Raw genomic sequence first — 14,246 nt, 5'->3', positions numbered from 1 at the left:
AATCTTAAAGCTCCAAAATAATCTTCTTTGACTCCATGTCTCATATCCAGGTCACACTGATGCAAGGGGTGGGCTCCTAAGGCCTTGGGCACTCTGCTCCTGTGACAATGCAGGATACCACCTTTGTTGCTGCTTTCACAGGTTGGTATTGAGTGTTGGTGGCTTTTCCAGGCACATGATGCAAGCTGTTGGTGGACCTACCATTCTGGGGTCTGGAGGATAATGACCCTCTTCTCACAGCTCCACTAGGCAGTGCCTCAGTGGGGACTCTGTGTGGGGGCTCCAACCCCACATTTCCCCTCCACACTGCCTTAGTAGAGGTTCTCAACGAGGACTCAACCCATGCAGCAGACTTCTGCCTGCATGTCCATGTATTTCTGTACATCCTCTGAAATCTAGGTGGAAGCTCCCAAACTTCAACACTTGCCTTCTGTGCACCCAGAGGTCCAACACCACGTGAAAGCTGCCAAGGCTTGAGATTTGCACCCTCTGAAGCAATGGACAGAACTGTACCTTGGCCCCGTTTAGCCACAGCTAGAGCTGAAGCAGCTGGGATTCAGGGTGCCAAGTTTTGAGGTTTTGAGGATGCATAGAGCAGGGGGTCCCTGGGCTTGGCTCACAAAACTATTTTAGTCTCCTAGGCCTCTAGGCTTATGATAGAGGGACCTGCTGTAAAGGTCTCTGAAATGCCCTGCAGGCATTTTCCTCATTGTCTTGGCTATTAACATTCAGCTCTTTTTTTTTTTTTCCGAGACAGAATCTTGCTGGAGTGCAGTGGAGCGATCTCGGCTCACTGCAACCTCCGCCTCCTGGGTTCAAGCAATTCTCCTGCCTCAGCTTCCCAAGTAGGTGGGACTACAGGCACACACCACCACACCCATCTAAATTTTATACTTTTTTAGTAGAGATGGGGTTTCACCATGTTGGCCAGGATGGTCTCGATCTCTTGACCTCGTGATCCGCCTGCCTCGGTCTCCCAAAGTGCTGGGATTACAGGCGTGAGCCACCGCGTCTGGCCTCAGCTCTTCTTTAATGTACATTTCAGCAGCCTTGAATTCCTGCCAGACAATGGGCAGCAAATTTTCAAAACTTTCATGCTATGCTTTCAGTTTAAATATGAGCTATAGTTTTAGGTTATTTCTTTGTTTATGCAATTGAGTGCAGACTTTAAGCAGCAGCCAGGTGACCTCTCCGATGCTTCGCTGCTTAGAAATTTATTCTGCCACATTCTGGCCGGGCGCGGTGGCTCAAGCCTGTAATCCCAGCACTTTGGGAGGCTGAGGCGGGTGGATCACGAGGTCAAGAGATCGAGACCATCCTGGTCAACATGGTGAAAACCCGTCTCTACCAAAACTACAAAAAATTAGCTAGGCATGGTGGTGCGTGCCTGTAATCCCAGCTACTCAGGAGGCTGAGGCAGGAGAATTGCCTGAACCCAGGAGGCGGAGGTTGCGGTGAGCCAAGATCGCGCCATTGCACTCCAGCCTGGGTAACATGAGTGAAACTCCATCTCAAAAAAAAAAAAAAAAAAAAGAAATTTATTCTGCCACATTCTAAATAATCTCTCTCAAGCTAAAGTTCTGTCTCTCACAGACCTCCACAGCAGGAGCACAATGCCACAAGTCTTTTTGCTAAAGCACAGTGAGAATGACCTTTACTCCAGTTAGCAATAAGTTCCTCATCTCCATCTGAGACCACTGAAGCCCAGACTTCACTGTCCACATCGTTAATTAGCGTTTTGGTCACAACCATTAAACAAGTCTCTAGGAAGTTCCACACTTTCTCTCAACTTTCTGTCTTCTTCTGATCCCTTTAAACTGTTCCAACCTCTGCCCATTACCTAGTTCCAAAGTAGCTTCAGGTATCTTTACAGCAGTGCTCCACTCCTGTTACCAATTTTCTGTTAGTCCATTCTCACACTGCAATAAGGAAATACCTAAGACGAGGCAATTTATGAAGAAAAGAGGTTTAATTGACTTACAATTCCACAGGCTATATGTGAAGCATGGCTGGGAGGCCTCATGAAACTTAAGCGTCATAGCAGAAGGTGAAGGAGAAGTAAGCATATCTTACCATGGCAGAGCAGGAGACAGGGTGAATGAAGAAGGAAGCGCTACACACTTTTTTTTTTTTTTTTTTTTTTGAGACAGAGTTTCGTTCTTGTTACCCAGGCTGGAGTGCAATGGCGCGATCTCGGCTCACCGCAACCTCCGCCTCCTGGGTTCAGGCAATTCTCCTGCCTCAGCCTCCTGAGTAGCTGGGATTACAGGCACGCACCACCATGCCCAGCTGATTTTTTGTATTTTTAGTAGAGACGGGGTTTCACCATGTTGACCAGGATGGTCTCGATCTCTTGACCTCGTGATCCACCCGCCTCGGCCTCCCAAAGTGCTGGGATTACAGACTTGAGCCACCGCGCCCGGCCAGTGCTACACACTTTTAAACAAGCAGGTCTTTATGAGAAGTAACTATCATGAGAACAGCAAGGAGGAAATCTGCCCCCATTAATCCATTTACCTCCCACCAGGTCCTTCTCCTAACATTGGGAATTGCAATTGCACGAGATTTGGGTGGAGACACAGAGCCAAACCATTATCAGATTCTTTTTTGAGACAGAGTCTTACTCCACTACCCAGCCTGCAGTGCAGTGGTGTGGTCACAGCTCACTGTAGTCTCAAACTCCCAGGCTTAAGAGATCCTTCTGCCTTATTCCTGACTCTCCCTCCTGAGAAGGTGGAACTAAAGGCCCGTGCCACCACACCTGGCTAATTTTTTCATTATTATTCGCAGACATGGATTGCCCAGGCTGGTCTTGAACTCTTAGGCTCAAGCAATTCTCCTGCCTCAGCCTTCCAAAAGTGGTGAAATTACAGGTGTGAGCCACTTTGTCCATCCAAACATCTTGCTCAAACTGGATCCTACAATGACAGAGAAAAGCCCAAGGTCAGGGGCTCAAGGGATCATGATTTTCACTGTGTCAAGCAAAGTCTGTGGTGCACTTTTCTGTACTGGCTTGTACTCAAACACAACCCTCTGGAGAACACAAGTCAGCCTGGTCCCCTTTCGTCCATCACCTCACCCTGGGACACAGCACAACCCCATCCTGACTTCAGATGGTTCAGCAAGCATCCCTGCTTGTCCTCCATGCCCATGCACCTCTCACCATGAGATCATCATCTCCACATGGGTGTGTGTGGTGGGGGCTTTGTCTAAATGCTTTTTCAGGGCCACTCTTCCCTTCTCCCCTCCCTGCCTCCATTTCCTACCTACTCATTCCTCTCTCAGGACTGGCTGCCCTGTGAGAGGCATCAGGGTGGGCCCTGTGACACAGCTAACAGAGGCCCACCCCGATTGGCTGCCTCATAGGAGACAGCAAGTGCCATGGAGGCCACAGCGGATGCCAGACACAAGAAAAGACACACATGGAAGGATGGCTGCCTGAAGCCCCTCACCAGCTGGGCTGAGAATCCAGACCTCAGAAAACCAGTACCATGGAGACACCAGGTCACACACTCATCAATCTTGATCCTGCCAATAAAATGGGCCTGGCTCACTCCAGTCCTGGACTGACTCATCACTAATCTTCACTATCGGGGCATTTGTCCGTACTCCCAAGAGAGGAATTTATCTAGAGGCAAAATCCCAAGGGGATCCACTCACACGGCTTTGAGGATGTGTCATCCACCTTGACTAGTTTTACTCGGCCAGTACTGGCAAGCCTCTGAAGGGCCACTCCAGTCATCCCAAATTTTTCCATGGCTTCCTGTTACCCATTCTCTGGGACCTACTCTGTCCTCCACACTGACACTCCCTTATAACCCAAGTCCCAGAAAAGGAAGTTATTCTCATGCCCTGGGCTTCGGGATGCTGATTCCAGAAAAGCCACTGTCCAATGCCCCTCCATCCACACTTACAGCTTCCCTGTTGCCTGATCCAGTCCCTAATACTAAAGGAGGTCCAGAAAAACCCCATATTAACCTCTTTATGGCTCCACTTTTTATTACCAAATCATTATGCTAACAAGTATTTGTAACAGAGAAAAAATACCATACAAAACTCCAGTCCCCAAAGAAAACCACATTTTATTTCTCCGCCATCCCCTTTCAGTCTACATCCATATGTGCACATATCTTGTATATGGCTGTAATAATAGTAAATCTTCTATTTTATGCCTCTTTTGCCATATTATATTTTCAACATGGCAATAAAACCTTTACAATGGTTCACAGTGGCTGAATTGGAAGCATCCTAAATGAACCACCATGGTGGTAGTGGTGGGGTGACAACATAAACATAACAACTCGGTATTTCTGTTTCAACAACTAAAGCAACAAACCACATCTCTTGGAAGCAGCCCTTTCCATCTTAGCACAAGCTTTTTCAGTCTTTTTTTTTTTTTTTTTTTTTTTTTTTTTATGGAGTTTCACTCTGTCACCCAGGCTGGAGTGCAGTGGCGGGATCTTGGCTCACTGTAACCTCCGCCTCCCAGGTTCAAGCAATTCTCCCGCTCAGCTTCCTGAGTAGCTGGGATTACAGGCACATGCCACCATGTCTGGCAAATTTTTGTATTTTTTTTGTAGAGATGGGGTTTCACCGTGCTGGCAAGGCTGGTCTTGAACTCCTGACCTCATGATCCAGCTGCCTCAGCCTCCCAAAATGCTGGGATACAGTCATGAGCCATCGAACCCGGCCTGCTTGTTTCAGTCACAGGAGGAACGACTTCACTGTTCATTCACAGGTAATTTATTCATCTAGATGCCCTCCTGCAACAAGTCCTCAGCATTCTTGTAGAGTATAATGCAGAAATACATTGAAACAACAAAATTTCATTCTGTGGTGGTGTGTAGTGCAGCACTGTGTGGACTCTAATTATACACCTTTGTTGATACAGAAAACACTGTAAGAGACACTGCCAAAAGCCTCTCTGCCTGATTACATTTAAAAAGCTTGACTCAGTTGCTTAAATCTGGGAGGTGGAGGTTGCAGTGAGCCAAGATCACACCAGCGCACTGCACCCTGGCAACAGAGCAAGACTGCGTCTCAAAAAAACCAAAAACAAACAAACAAACAAACAAACAAACAGTTGAATCAGGCCAGGCGCGGTGGCTCACATCTGTAATCCCAGCACTTTGGGAGGCCAAGGCAGGCAGGTCATAAGGTCAGGAGTTCAAGACCAGCCTGGTCAACATAGTGAAACTCCATCTCTACTAAAAATACAAAAACTTAGCTGGGCGTGGTGGCACACACCTGTAATCTTAGCTACTCAGGAGGCGGAGGCAGGAGAACTGCTTGAACCCGGGAGGGGAGGTTGCAGTGAGTGGAGATTGCCCCACAACACTTCAGCCTGGGCACAGCTCAAGACTCCATCTCAAAAAAAAAAAAAAGTTGACTCATTGAAAGTCTGCTTATGTACAATAAGGTGGAAACTCCCTACTACAGAGGTCCTCATATCAATCATATTCTGAATGCATTCACAGGCTCTCTCTAGCTAAGCATTCTGATGTGGAGGTGAGTGAATATCCTAAGTTAGTGTCACGTTCATGGTTTGCAGGTTTCATTCCAGTGTATGTATTGTCATCTCTGGTATAGACTGAATTATCCCCAATAACTATTCTGCATTTACTATCATCCTAAGTTGCCTCCCAAGTTCTCCAATGAGCAGACTTAACACTGTGGCTCAGCAATGTCTCACATTCATCAATTCACTGAATAGCTTTAAGGATTCTTTTCTACTGACCAGAGAGGAGTCAGATCTAAGACACGCCTCCTAAACACAGGTGTGAAAACAAACTGGAAGAATCATGTGGCCCCCAATCATTATGTTTCCATGGGTTGCTCTCCCAGGTGTGCTCGTTGATGTCGGACAAGGGAGGAGCTCTTTTGGAACGTTTTTCCACACTGAGGACACTGGCTGGGACCTTCTCTGCTATGCAGTCTCTGATGTACTGCCAGGTGAGAGTTCTGCTTGAAGGACTTCCCACATTCTGGACACGGATACGGGGTCTCCTTAGTGTGAATTCTCTGGTGCTTGGTCAGACAGGAGCTGTCCCTGAAGGCTTTGCCACACTGATTACACTCATAAGGCTTCTCACCAGTATGAGTCCTCTGGTGCCTGATGAGGCCAGCGATGTTCCTGAAAAGTTTCTGACACTGGTTGCAGCCATAGGGCTTCTCGCCAGTATGAATCCTCTGGTGCCTGATCAGGTACGCACTCTCAATGAAAGTCTTCCCACATTCTTTACATTCATAGGGTTTCTCCCCAGAATGGATCTTTTGATGCACAATGAGATGAGAGTTTCTGTTGAAGGATTTCCCACACTCTGCACACTCAAAGGGCTTTTCTCCAGTGTGAGTCCTTTCATGCTGGGTGAGGTACGAGCCGTCCCGGAAAGCCTTTCCACATTTGCTACACTCATAGGGCTTCTCACCGGTGTGGATTCGGAGATGCACTGTAAGGTGGGAGATGTCAGTGAAGGGTTTTCCACACTCGTTACATCTATATGGTTTTTCCCCTGTATGAGTTCTTTGGTGCAAAATTAGGGATGAATTTCGGTTGAAGGTTTTTCCACATTCTAGGCATTCATAAGGTTTCTCACCTGTGTGAATTCTCTGGTGCTGTGTCAGAGCTGACCCATCACTGAAAGCTTTCCCACATTTACTGCATTTATAGGGCTTTTCTCCTGTGTGGATCCTTTGATGTACAATCAGGTTGTAGTTCTTGGAGAACGACTTTCCACACTCATTACAAGTGTAAGGCTTCTCTCCAGTATGAGTTCGGTGATGCAAAACAAGAGAAGAGTTCCGTTTGAAGCATTTGCCACATTCAGTACATTTATATTGTTTCTCTCCTGGGAGACTCCTCTGGTTTTCATTACGTGATGAGCTCAGGGTAAAGATGTCCTCAAAATCCTTACCTTCATACAGTTTCTTGCCTCTTTTCATTATTTTCTGATGACTAAGAGCGGTAAAATGATTAAAAGACTTAACACTTTCAGGGTATTTGTAGGATTTCTCTCTCATTGAATTTCTTCCATGAGTAAATTCCATGGAATGGTTGAAGGCTTTTCCACAGGCATCGCTGTCACCAGTTCTCTTAGCTGCATAACTTTTGGGACAGCTGTGTAAGGTGGAGTCACAATCCGGACCACTAACATTTGAGTCATGTGCATGGAAACCATTTGTTGCAAGAACTCTCTGAGATGGTGGAAGGTCTGAGCTTGCAATCAAATGCTCCCCAAAACTAGGATATTCACAAATTGCTTCCTGAGGCCCTGGTTTCTGCAGAGTTAAAGCTGATTGCCTCAAGTGTCCCTCCTGGTTCTCACAGTCCCAACCACCACCTAAAATGGACAAACAGGGAGCTTCCTTTGTGAATCCTTCCATTTCTATACCACAGGGTATTTCTCTTTCAGAAATATTCCGAGTTGTCATTTTCAATCTCATATCCCAAACTGCAAAGAGAGGAAAAATGCAGACTTAGGTATATGAAGCTATATGAATAAGAGAAACAGACAATGATGATGGGCTAGGTGTGAAGATGCGTATTTTTTTACTTGCTTTCTTTTTTAAATTCAAATTTATACAAGGAAGAGGAAAAACAACAGCCAAGGAATAGAACCAAAAACAGATTCAAAAAGACCCATGTAGCATCTTCATTTTCCTAGACAGCAGGCAAAAGGAATGGTCCTGGGGATAAATAATCACCAAAAGGATTAGTTTGAGATATGCAAGACCAGAGCCCAAGCATCCCTGCTCACCCTAGAATTCTGTCACAGACACTGCCTTGTTGTCCCCATCACGCACTGCCCATCAATACACATTTCCACAGCTTTGACTTCACAACGAGCAAATAACAGCACTGAAGGAGCAATTCTTACCCAGCTCTGTGGTCAAAGTTTTGCATTCATGGATAGGACAAAGCATAGGCCTGGTGACCTAAAAGTTCTAGATCCAAGTCTTAGAACAGTCAATAACCTGGCCGGGTGCAGTGGCTCATGCCTGTAATCCCAGCACTTTGGGAGGCTGAGGCAGGTGGATCATTTGAGGTCAGGAGTTTGAGACCAGCTTGACCAACACAGTGAAACCCCGTCTCTACTAAAAATACAAAAAAATTAGCTGGGCATAGTGGCACATGCTTGTAGTCCCAGATACTCGGGAGGCTAAGGCAGGAGAATCGCTTGTACCCAGTAAGTGGAGGTTGTGGTAAGCCAAGATCACACTACTGCACTCCACCCTGGGAGACAGAGTGACACTCCATCTCAAAAAAACAAAACAAAACAAAACAAAAACTGTATGACTGCCCTGCAGGGTTTTTATGAAAACTGGATCATGTCTGAGGCAGTCTCCAAGGCTAGGGAATGAAGGGCACTTTATAAATGCTGAATGTGTCTTCGTCAATATCAATCTTCCCATCACCCTCTTTGTCCACTCAGACTTCACAATATTAAGACAACTAGTTGTCTATTCATTTATTCTTCATTCCTTCAGTGAGACAGAATCTTGCTCTGTCATCCAGGCTAAAGTGCAGTGGTGTGATCTTGGCTCACTGAGGCCTGAACCTCACAAACTTGAGCCATTATCCCACCTCAGCCTCCCAAAATACTGCAAATACAGGCATGAGCCACTGTGCCGAGCCTTCTTTTTTTTTTTTTGAGATGGAGTCTCGCACTGTAGCCCAGGCTGTAGTGTAGTGGTGTGATCTCAGCTCACTGCAATCTCCATTTCCTGGGTTCAAGCAATTCTCCTGCCTCAGCCTCCTGAGTAGCTGGGACTACAGGTGTGCACCACCATGCCCGCTAATTTTTTTTGTATTTTTAGAAGAGACGGGGTTTCATCATATTGACTAGGATGGTTCTGATCTTCTGACCTCGTGATCTGCCCCCCTCGGCCTCCCAAAGTGGTGAGATTACAGGCATAAGCCACTGTATGAGGCCTAATATTTTTAAAAGTAAAATGAAAATAGACCCTTGCCTCAGAATACATACATACGTATATGTGTATAGTCTAGGCAATTTAAATATATATCCATGTATGTATGTGTATTCAAATTTCAGATGGATACAGGCCACAACAAAAAGTCAAAGTTTAAACTATGCGGTATGCCTTCATGAGTGTGGCAGACTTTAATAAACAAAGCTTAACCAAAAAAAACCATATGGTCAAGCACTGGGAGGGGGTCACGCCTGCAATCCCAGCACTCTGGGAGACTGAGATTGCAGTAAGCTGTAATTGTGCCAAGGGGTGCATTCCAATTAGGCAAAAGAGACTATGTCTTCAAAACAAAAAATAAAAAACAGACAAGGATTAACAAGTCTGATATCAACATTCAAATTTTTCTATCCAATAAAAGACACAATAAGAGACAAAAGCAAGTGGCAGATGGAGAGAAAATAAGACATAAAAGTGACAAAGGATTACTGCCCAAGAGCTATAGAGGATTCTTACAGAACAGCACAAAAAAGAATGAGCAAAGTAATCAAAGATGCATTTCATAAAGGGAAAATAGAAATGTCCTGAAAACATAAAGATTTTTCTCAGGCCGGGCGTGGTGGCTCAAGCCTGTAATCCCAGCACTTTGGGAGGCCGAGGCGGGTGGATCACGAGGTCAAGAGATCGAGACCATCCTGGTCAACATGGTGAAACCCTGTCTCTACTAAAAATACAAAACATTAGCTGGGCATGGTGGCGTGTGCCTGTAATCCCAGCTACTCAGGAGGCTGAGGCAGGAGAATTGCCTGAACCCGGGAGGCGGAGATTGCGGTGAGCCGAGATCGCGCCATTGCACTCCAGCCTGGGTAACATGAGTGAAACTCCGTCTCAAAAACACAAAAAAAAAAAAAAAAAAAGGGTTTTTCTCATTCTATCATTCAGGCAATTCCAACTGTGACTGTAAGAACACAAAACATGCACATTTCATATGAGTACAGATAAAATGAAGTACGATAATATAAAGCTTTGGGACGTCATGTGGTAAGAGGGCTTGTAAAGTGGTCTGTGTGCTTGGCAGGGTAACTTAGTGGCAGCCGTGAAAACATAAATTCAGGCTGGGCGCAGTGGCTGACACCTGTAATCCCAGCATTGTGGAAGGCTGAGGCAAATGGATCACCTGAGTTCACGGGTTTGAGACCAGCCTAGACAACATGATGAAGCCCCGTCTATACTAATACAAAAATTAGCCAGGCATGGTGGTGTGCGCCTGTAATCCCAGCTACTTGGGAGGCTGAGGCAGGAGAATCACCTGAACCCAGAAGGTGGAGGGTGCAGTGAGCTGAGATTGTGCCACTGCACTCCAGCCTGGGCAACAGAGTGAGACTCCATCTCAAAACAAAAACATATATTAGGTATATTCTACCACCAAGCAGTTCCACTGGTAGGTATATGAGATTCAGAAAGCTGGATAAATGAAAATCAATTCGTACCTACAGAGATGGTCTTAAAGGCCAGCAGGGATAAAACAAACCACTAGTGAAGGACGAAAATGATCACAACAGATCTCTTGGCAGAAAAACTGGAAACCCAAAGGTAATGGAAAGTTACTTTCAAAGCGCTGAAGGAAAAGTCTATGAGTCACACTACTGTTCACGAGTAAGGGTGAGATAAAGAAAGTTTCAGAGGCTGGGTGTGGTAGTTCATGCCTGTAATCTCAACACTTTGAGAGGCCAAGGTGGATACATTGCTTGAGCCCAAGAGTCTGAGACCAGCCTGGACAACATGGTGAAACCCCATCTCTACAAAAAATACAAAAATTAGCAGGGTGTGGTGGCATGCACCTGTTAGTCTCAGCTACTTGGGAGGCTGAGGTAAGAGAATCGCTTGAGCTCTGAGTGTTGAGGATGCAGTGTGCTATGATTCACTCCAGCCTTGACGACAGAATGAGATTCTGTCTCAAAAAGAAAAAATAAATCAGAAAAGCAAAAGCAGAGTTCATTTTCAAGGATACTAGCAGTAAGAATTAGAAAAGGTTGTTCTTCAGAAAAAAACCAACAAGGAAAAAAAGGAATTTGTGAATGTTATGAATGTAGGCTGGGTGTGGTGACTCACACCTGTAATCCCAGTACTTTGGGAAGTCAAGGTGGGAGGATCACTTGAGCCCAGGCTTTTGAGATTAGTCTGCACAACACAGTGAGATGCCATCTCTTAAAAAAGAAGGTGGGGGGGAATTGATCTAATCCAATGTTGGCCATATGAAATGCAGAAATGACAATGACTTGGAATTAATGGGATGGACTAATATACTGGACAACAGTGGCCAATGACGTGGGAATGAGGCAACAAAATCAAATGTTCTGAAGTCCTCAGGTTTTTCACGATTCATGTTAGACTTGCTGAAGTCAGAAATAAAACAATAAATGTAGTATAAAACTTCCAAGCCCACAAAGCAGTGGCTTTTAACCAGGGATGTTTCTACTTTCAGAAAATACTTGGCAATGTCTAGAAATGATTTTGGTTGTCAGTCTGATTAAGGGACAGATGTTCCTAGGGGCCAGGGATGCTGCTAAATATCATATAGTACACAGGATGGCTAGCCACAACACAAAATGATCCAGCCCCAAATGTCCATAGTACTGAGCAACACTGAAAAACCTTGTAGAGACAGGTCAGAATTAAACCACCAAAAAAAACCCCTGATCAATCCAGAAAGCTCATAAAGGGGAAAAAACAGCACAAAAAGGACAGGCTAAATAGAAAGTATAAGGTAATGTATCACCAATTACAATAACTATAAATGGCCTTGATGGGTCAGATAAAGACTGCCTCAGGCTGTATTAAAAAATGTGTTTGCAACAGATGTCCTAAAGCAAAAGGACATAAAAGCTAAAAGCAAAAGGATGGGACAGGTGAATGCCAACCAAAAACCATTTGTGGCTCTTTATAAACCAAAGAAAAATTTCAAGTAAGGATCACAGGGCAATGTAATAGTGACAATATGCCTCAAAACACATAGCAAAGCCAGCCAGTTTGTTAGAAGAAATCAGCAAATCTAACATAGTGGGAAATTTTGATTATCTGTTTTTAGAGTTTTCCTTTCCTGACCAAACAGCTCAGATTATACTTAAATTTTAAAAAAGGTTTTAATGTAATTATTGAATTTTGTGATGGGGTATCAATATGTTGCCCAGGCTGGCCTCAAATTCCAGACCACAAGTCATCTTCCTGCTTCAGCTTCATGAGTAGCTGGGACTACAGGCACATGCCCCTGCAACCAGCCATCATGTGAGGTTTTATTTTTTGTTTTGTTTCTTTATTATTATTATTATTTTTTTTTTTTGGTGACAGAATCTCACTCTTGTCGCCCAGGCTGTAACGCAGTGGTGTGATCTGGGCTCACTGTAACCTCCATCCCCAGGTTCAAGTGATTCTTCTGCCTCAGCCTCCTGAGTAGCTGGGATTACAGGCACCCACCAACACACCCGGCTAATTTTTATTTTAGTAGAGATGAGGTTTCATCACGTTGGCTGGGCTGGTCTCAAACTCCTGAGCTCAGGTGATCTGCACACCTCGGCCTCCCAAAGTACTGAGATTACAGGTGTGAGCCACAGCACCCAGCCAGTGGGAGGTTTTTTGTTTTTTTTTTTTTTGAGACAGAATTTTTTGCTCTTGTCACTCAGGCTGGAGTGCAATGGTGCAATCTTGACTCACAGCAACCTCTGCCTTCTGGGTTCAAGCAATTCTTCTGCCTCGGTCTCCTAAGTAGCTGGGATTACTGGCACCTGCCACCATGGCTTTTTTTTTTTTTTTTTTTTTTTTTTTCCAGTAGAGATGGGGTTTCAGCATGTTGGTCATGCTAGTCTTGAGCTCCTGACCTCAGGTGATCCACCTACCTCAGCCTCTCAAAATGCTGGGATTACAGGCATGAGACACTGTGCTGGGCATTGGGAGGTTTTAATCAACCTCTTTTAGAAATGAAAATTCAGGCCGGGTACGGTGGCTAATGCCTGTAATCCTAGTACTCTGGGAGGCCGAGGCAGGCGAATCACCTGAGATCAGGAGTTTGAGACTAGCCTAGTCAACATGGTGAAACCCTGTCTCTACTAAAAATACAAAAGTTAGCTGGGCATAGTGGCACACACCTGTAATCCCAGCTACTTGGGAGGCTGAGTCAGGAGAATCTTTTGAACTCAGAAGGTGGAGGTTGCAGTGAGCCGAGATATCGCCACTGCACTCAAGCCTGAGTGACAGAGTGAAACTCTGTCACACACACACGCAGACACAAAAAATGAAAACTCAGAAAAACTGAAAAGAGTTATACGGGACAGAATGCAATTAGCCAATCTGATCACACAGCTGGATGAAAATCTATGGACCAATTACAATAAAATGCTTTCTAAGCACAAGTGGAACATTTGCTAACACTGACCAGGTCAAAGAAAAAGTCAAAGAGCCCAGGCCACAGCCTCTTGACTACAAGGTGGCAAGTTAATAGCCGTAACAGAACGAAAACCAAATACAAGAAAACAATGAGTAAAGCAAACCCTATTTATTTAGAAAAACGAAAACTTGTTTGTCAGCAATATACAGATCAAAGAGAAAACTTGACAGAAATTAGAAAACACCTAGAACAGTCCTGGTGCAGTGGCTCATGCCTGTAATCCCAGCACTTTTGGAGGCAGAGGCAGGCGGATCACGACATCAGGAGTTCGAGGCCAGCCTGGCCAATATGGTGAAATCCCATCTCTACTAAAAATACAAAAATTAGCCAGGCATGGTGGCGCATGCCTGTAGTCCAGCTACTCAGGAGGCTGAGGCAAGAGAATCGCTTCAACCTGAGAAGCAGAGGCTGCAGTGGGCTGAGATCCCACCACTGACTCCAGCCTGGCAACAGTGCGAGACTCCGTCTCAAAAAATAAACAAATAAACAAACAAACACCTAGAACTACACAATGATGAAAACAGCACATTCAGAACATGTGGCAAATGAGAATGCAGCTAACAGTTCCCAGACTGAAAATCCTGGTCTTTAATGGCTATACTTTAAAAAGAAAACTAGGTCAGGCATGTTGGCTCACACCTGTATTCCCAGTACTTTGAGAGGCCAAGGCAGGAAGATCACTTGAGGCCAGGAGTTCAAAATCAGCCTGATTATCATAGTAAGGCTGTCTCTACGAAGCAAAAAAAAAAAAAAAAAAAAAAAAAAAAAAAAAAAAAATGAAGGGGGGGGGGGGGGGGCGCCGTTCGTCTATTGTACTTGGGTTGGGGGAAAGGGGGGGAGATACATAATGTACGAAAAAGTGAGGGGTTTAAGGGTT

At 45.0% G+C, this 14,246-nt stretch overlaps 1 protein-coding gene across 2 annotated transcripts in view; it reads right to left on the bottom strand.

The window, feature by feature from the left end:
* Nucleotides 1–5,325: 5,325 nt before the first annotated feature.
* The window catches only part of ZNF329 (zinc finger protein 329), a 23,855-nt gene continuing 14,934 nt past the window's right edge, over nucleotides 5,326–14,246 (bottom strand). For both annotated transcript variants that reach the window (XM_032263255.1, XM_032263254.1), the window contains exon 2: nucleotides 5,326–7,451. In XM_032263255.1, coding sequence (XP_032119146.1) covers nucleotides 5,818–7,443 — 1,626 coding nt within the window. In that variant the 5' untranslated portion in view covers nucleotides 7,444–7,451 and the 3' untranslated portion in view covers nucleotides 5,326–5,817. The remainder of the gene's footprint in view (nucleotides 7,452–14,246) is intronic.

The sequence above is a fragment of the Sapajus apella genome, unplaced genomic scaffold (genome assembly GCF_009761245.1).
Source record: "Sapajus apella isolate SASKATOON/1434 unplaced genomic scaffold, GSC_monkey_1.0 scaffold135, whole genome shotgun sequence".
Lineage (NCBI taxonomy): Eukaryota > Metazoa > Chordata > Mammalia > Primates > Cebidae > Sapajus > Sapajus apella.
Note: the sequence above shows the minus strand (reverse complement) of the source record. Positions and strands in the feature narration are given on the sequence as shown.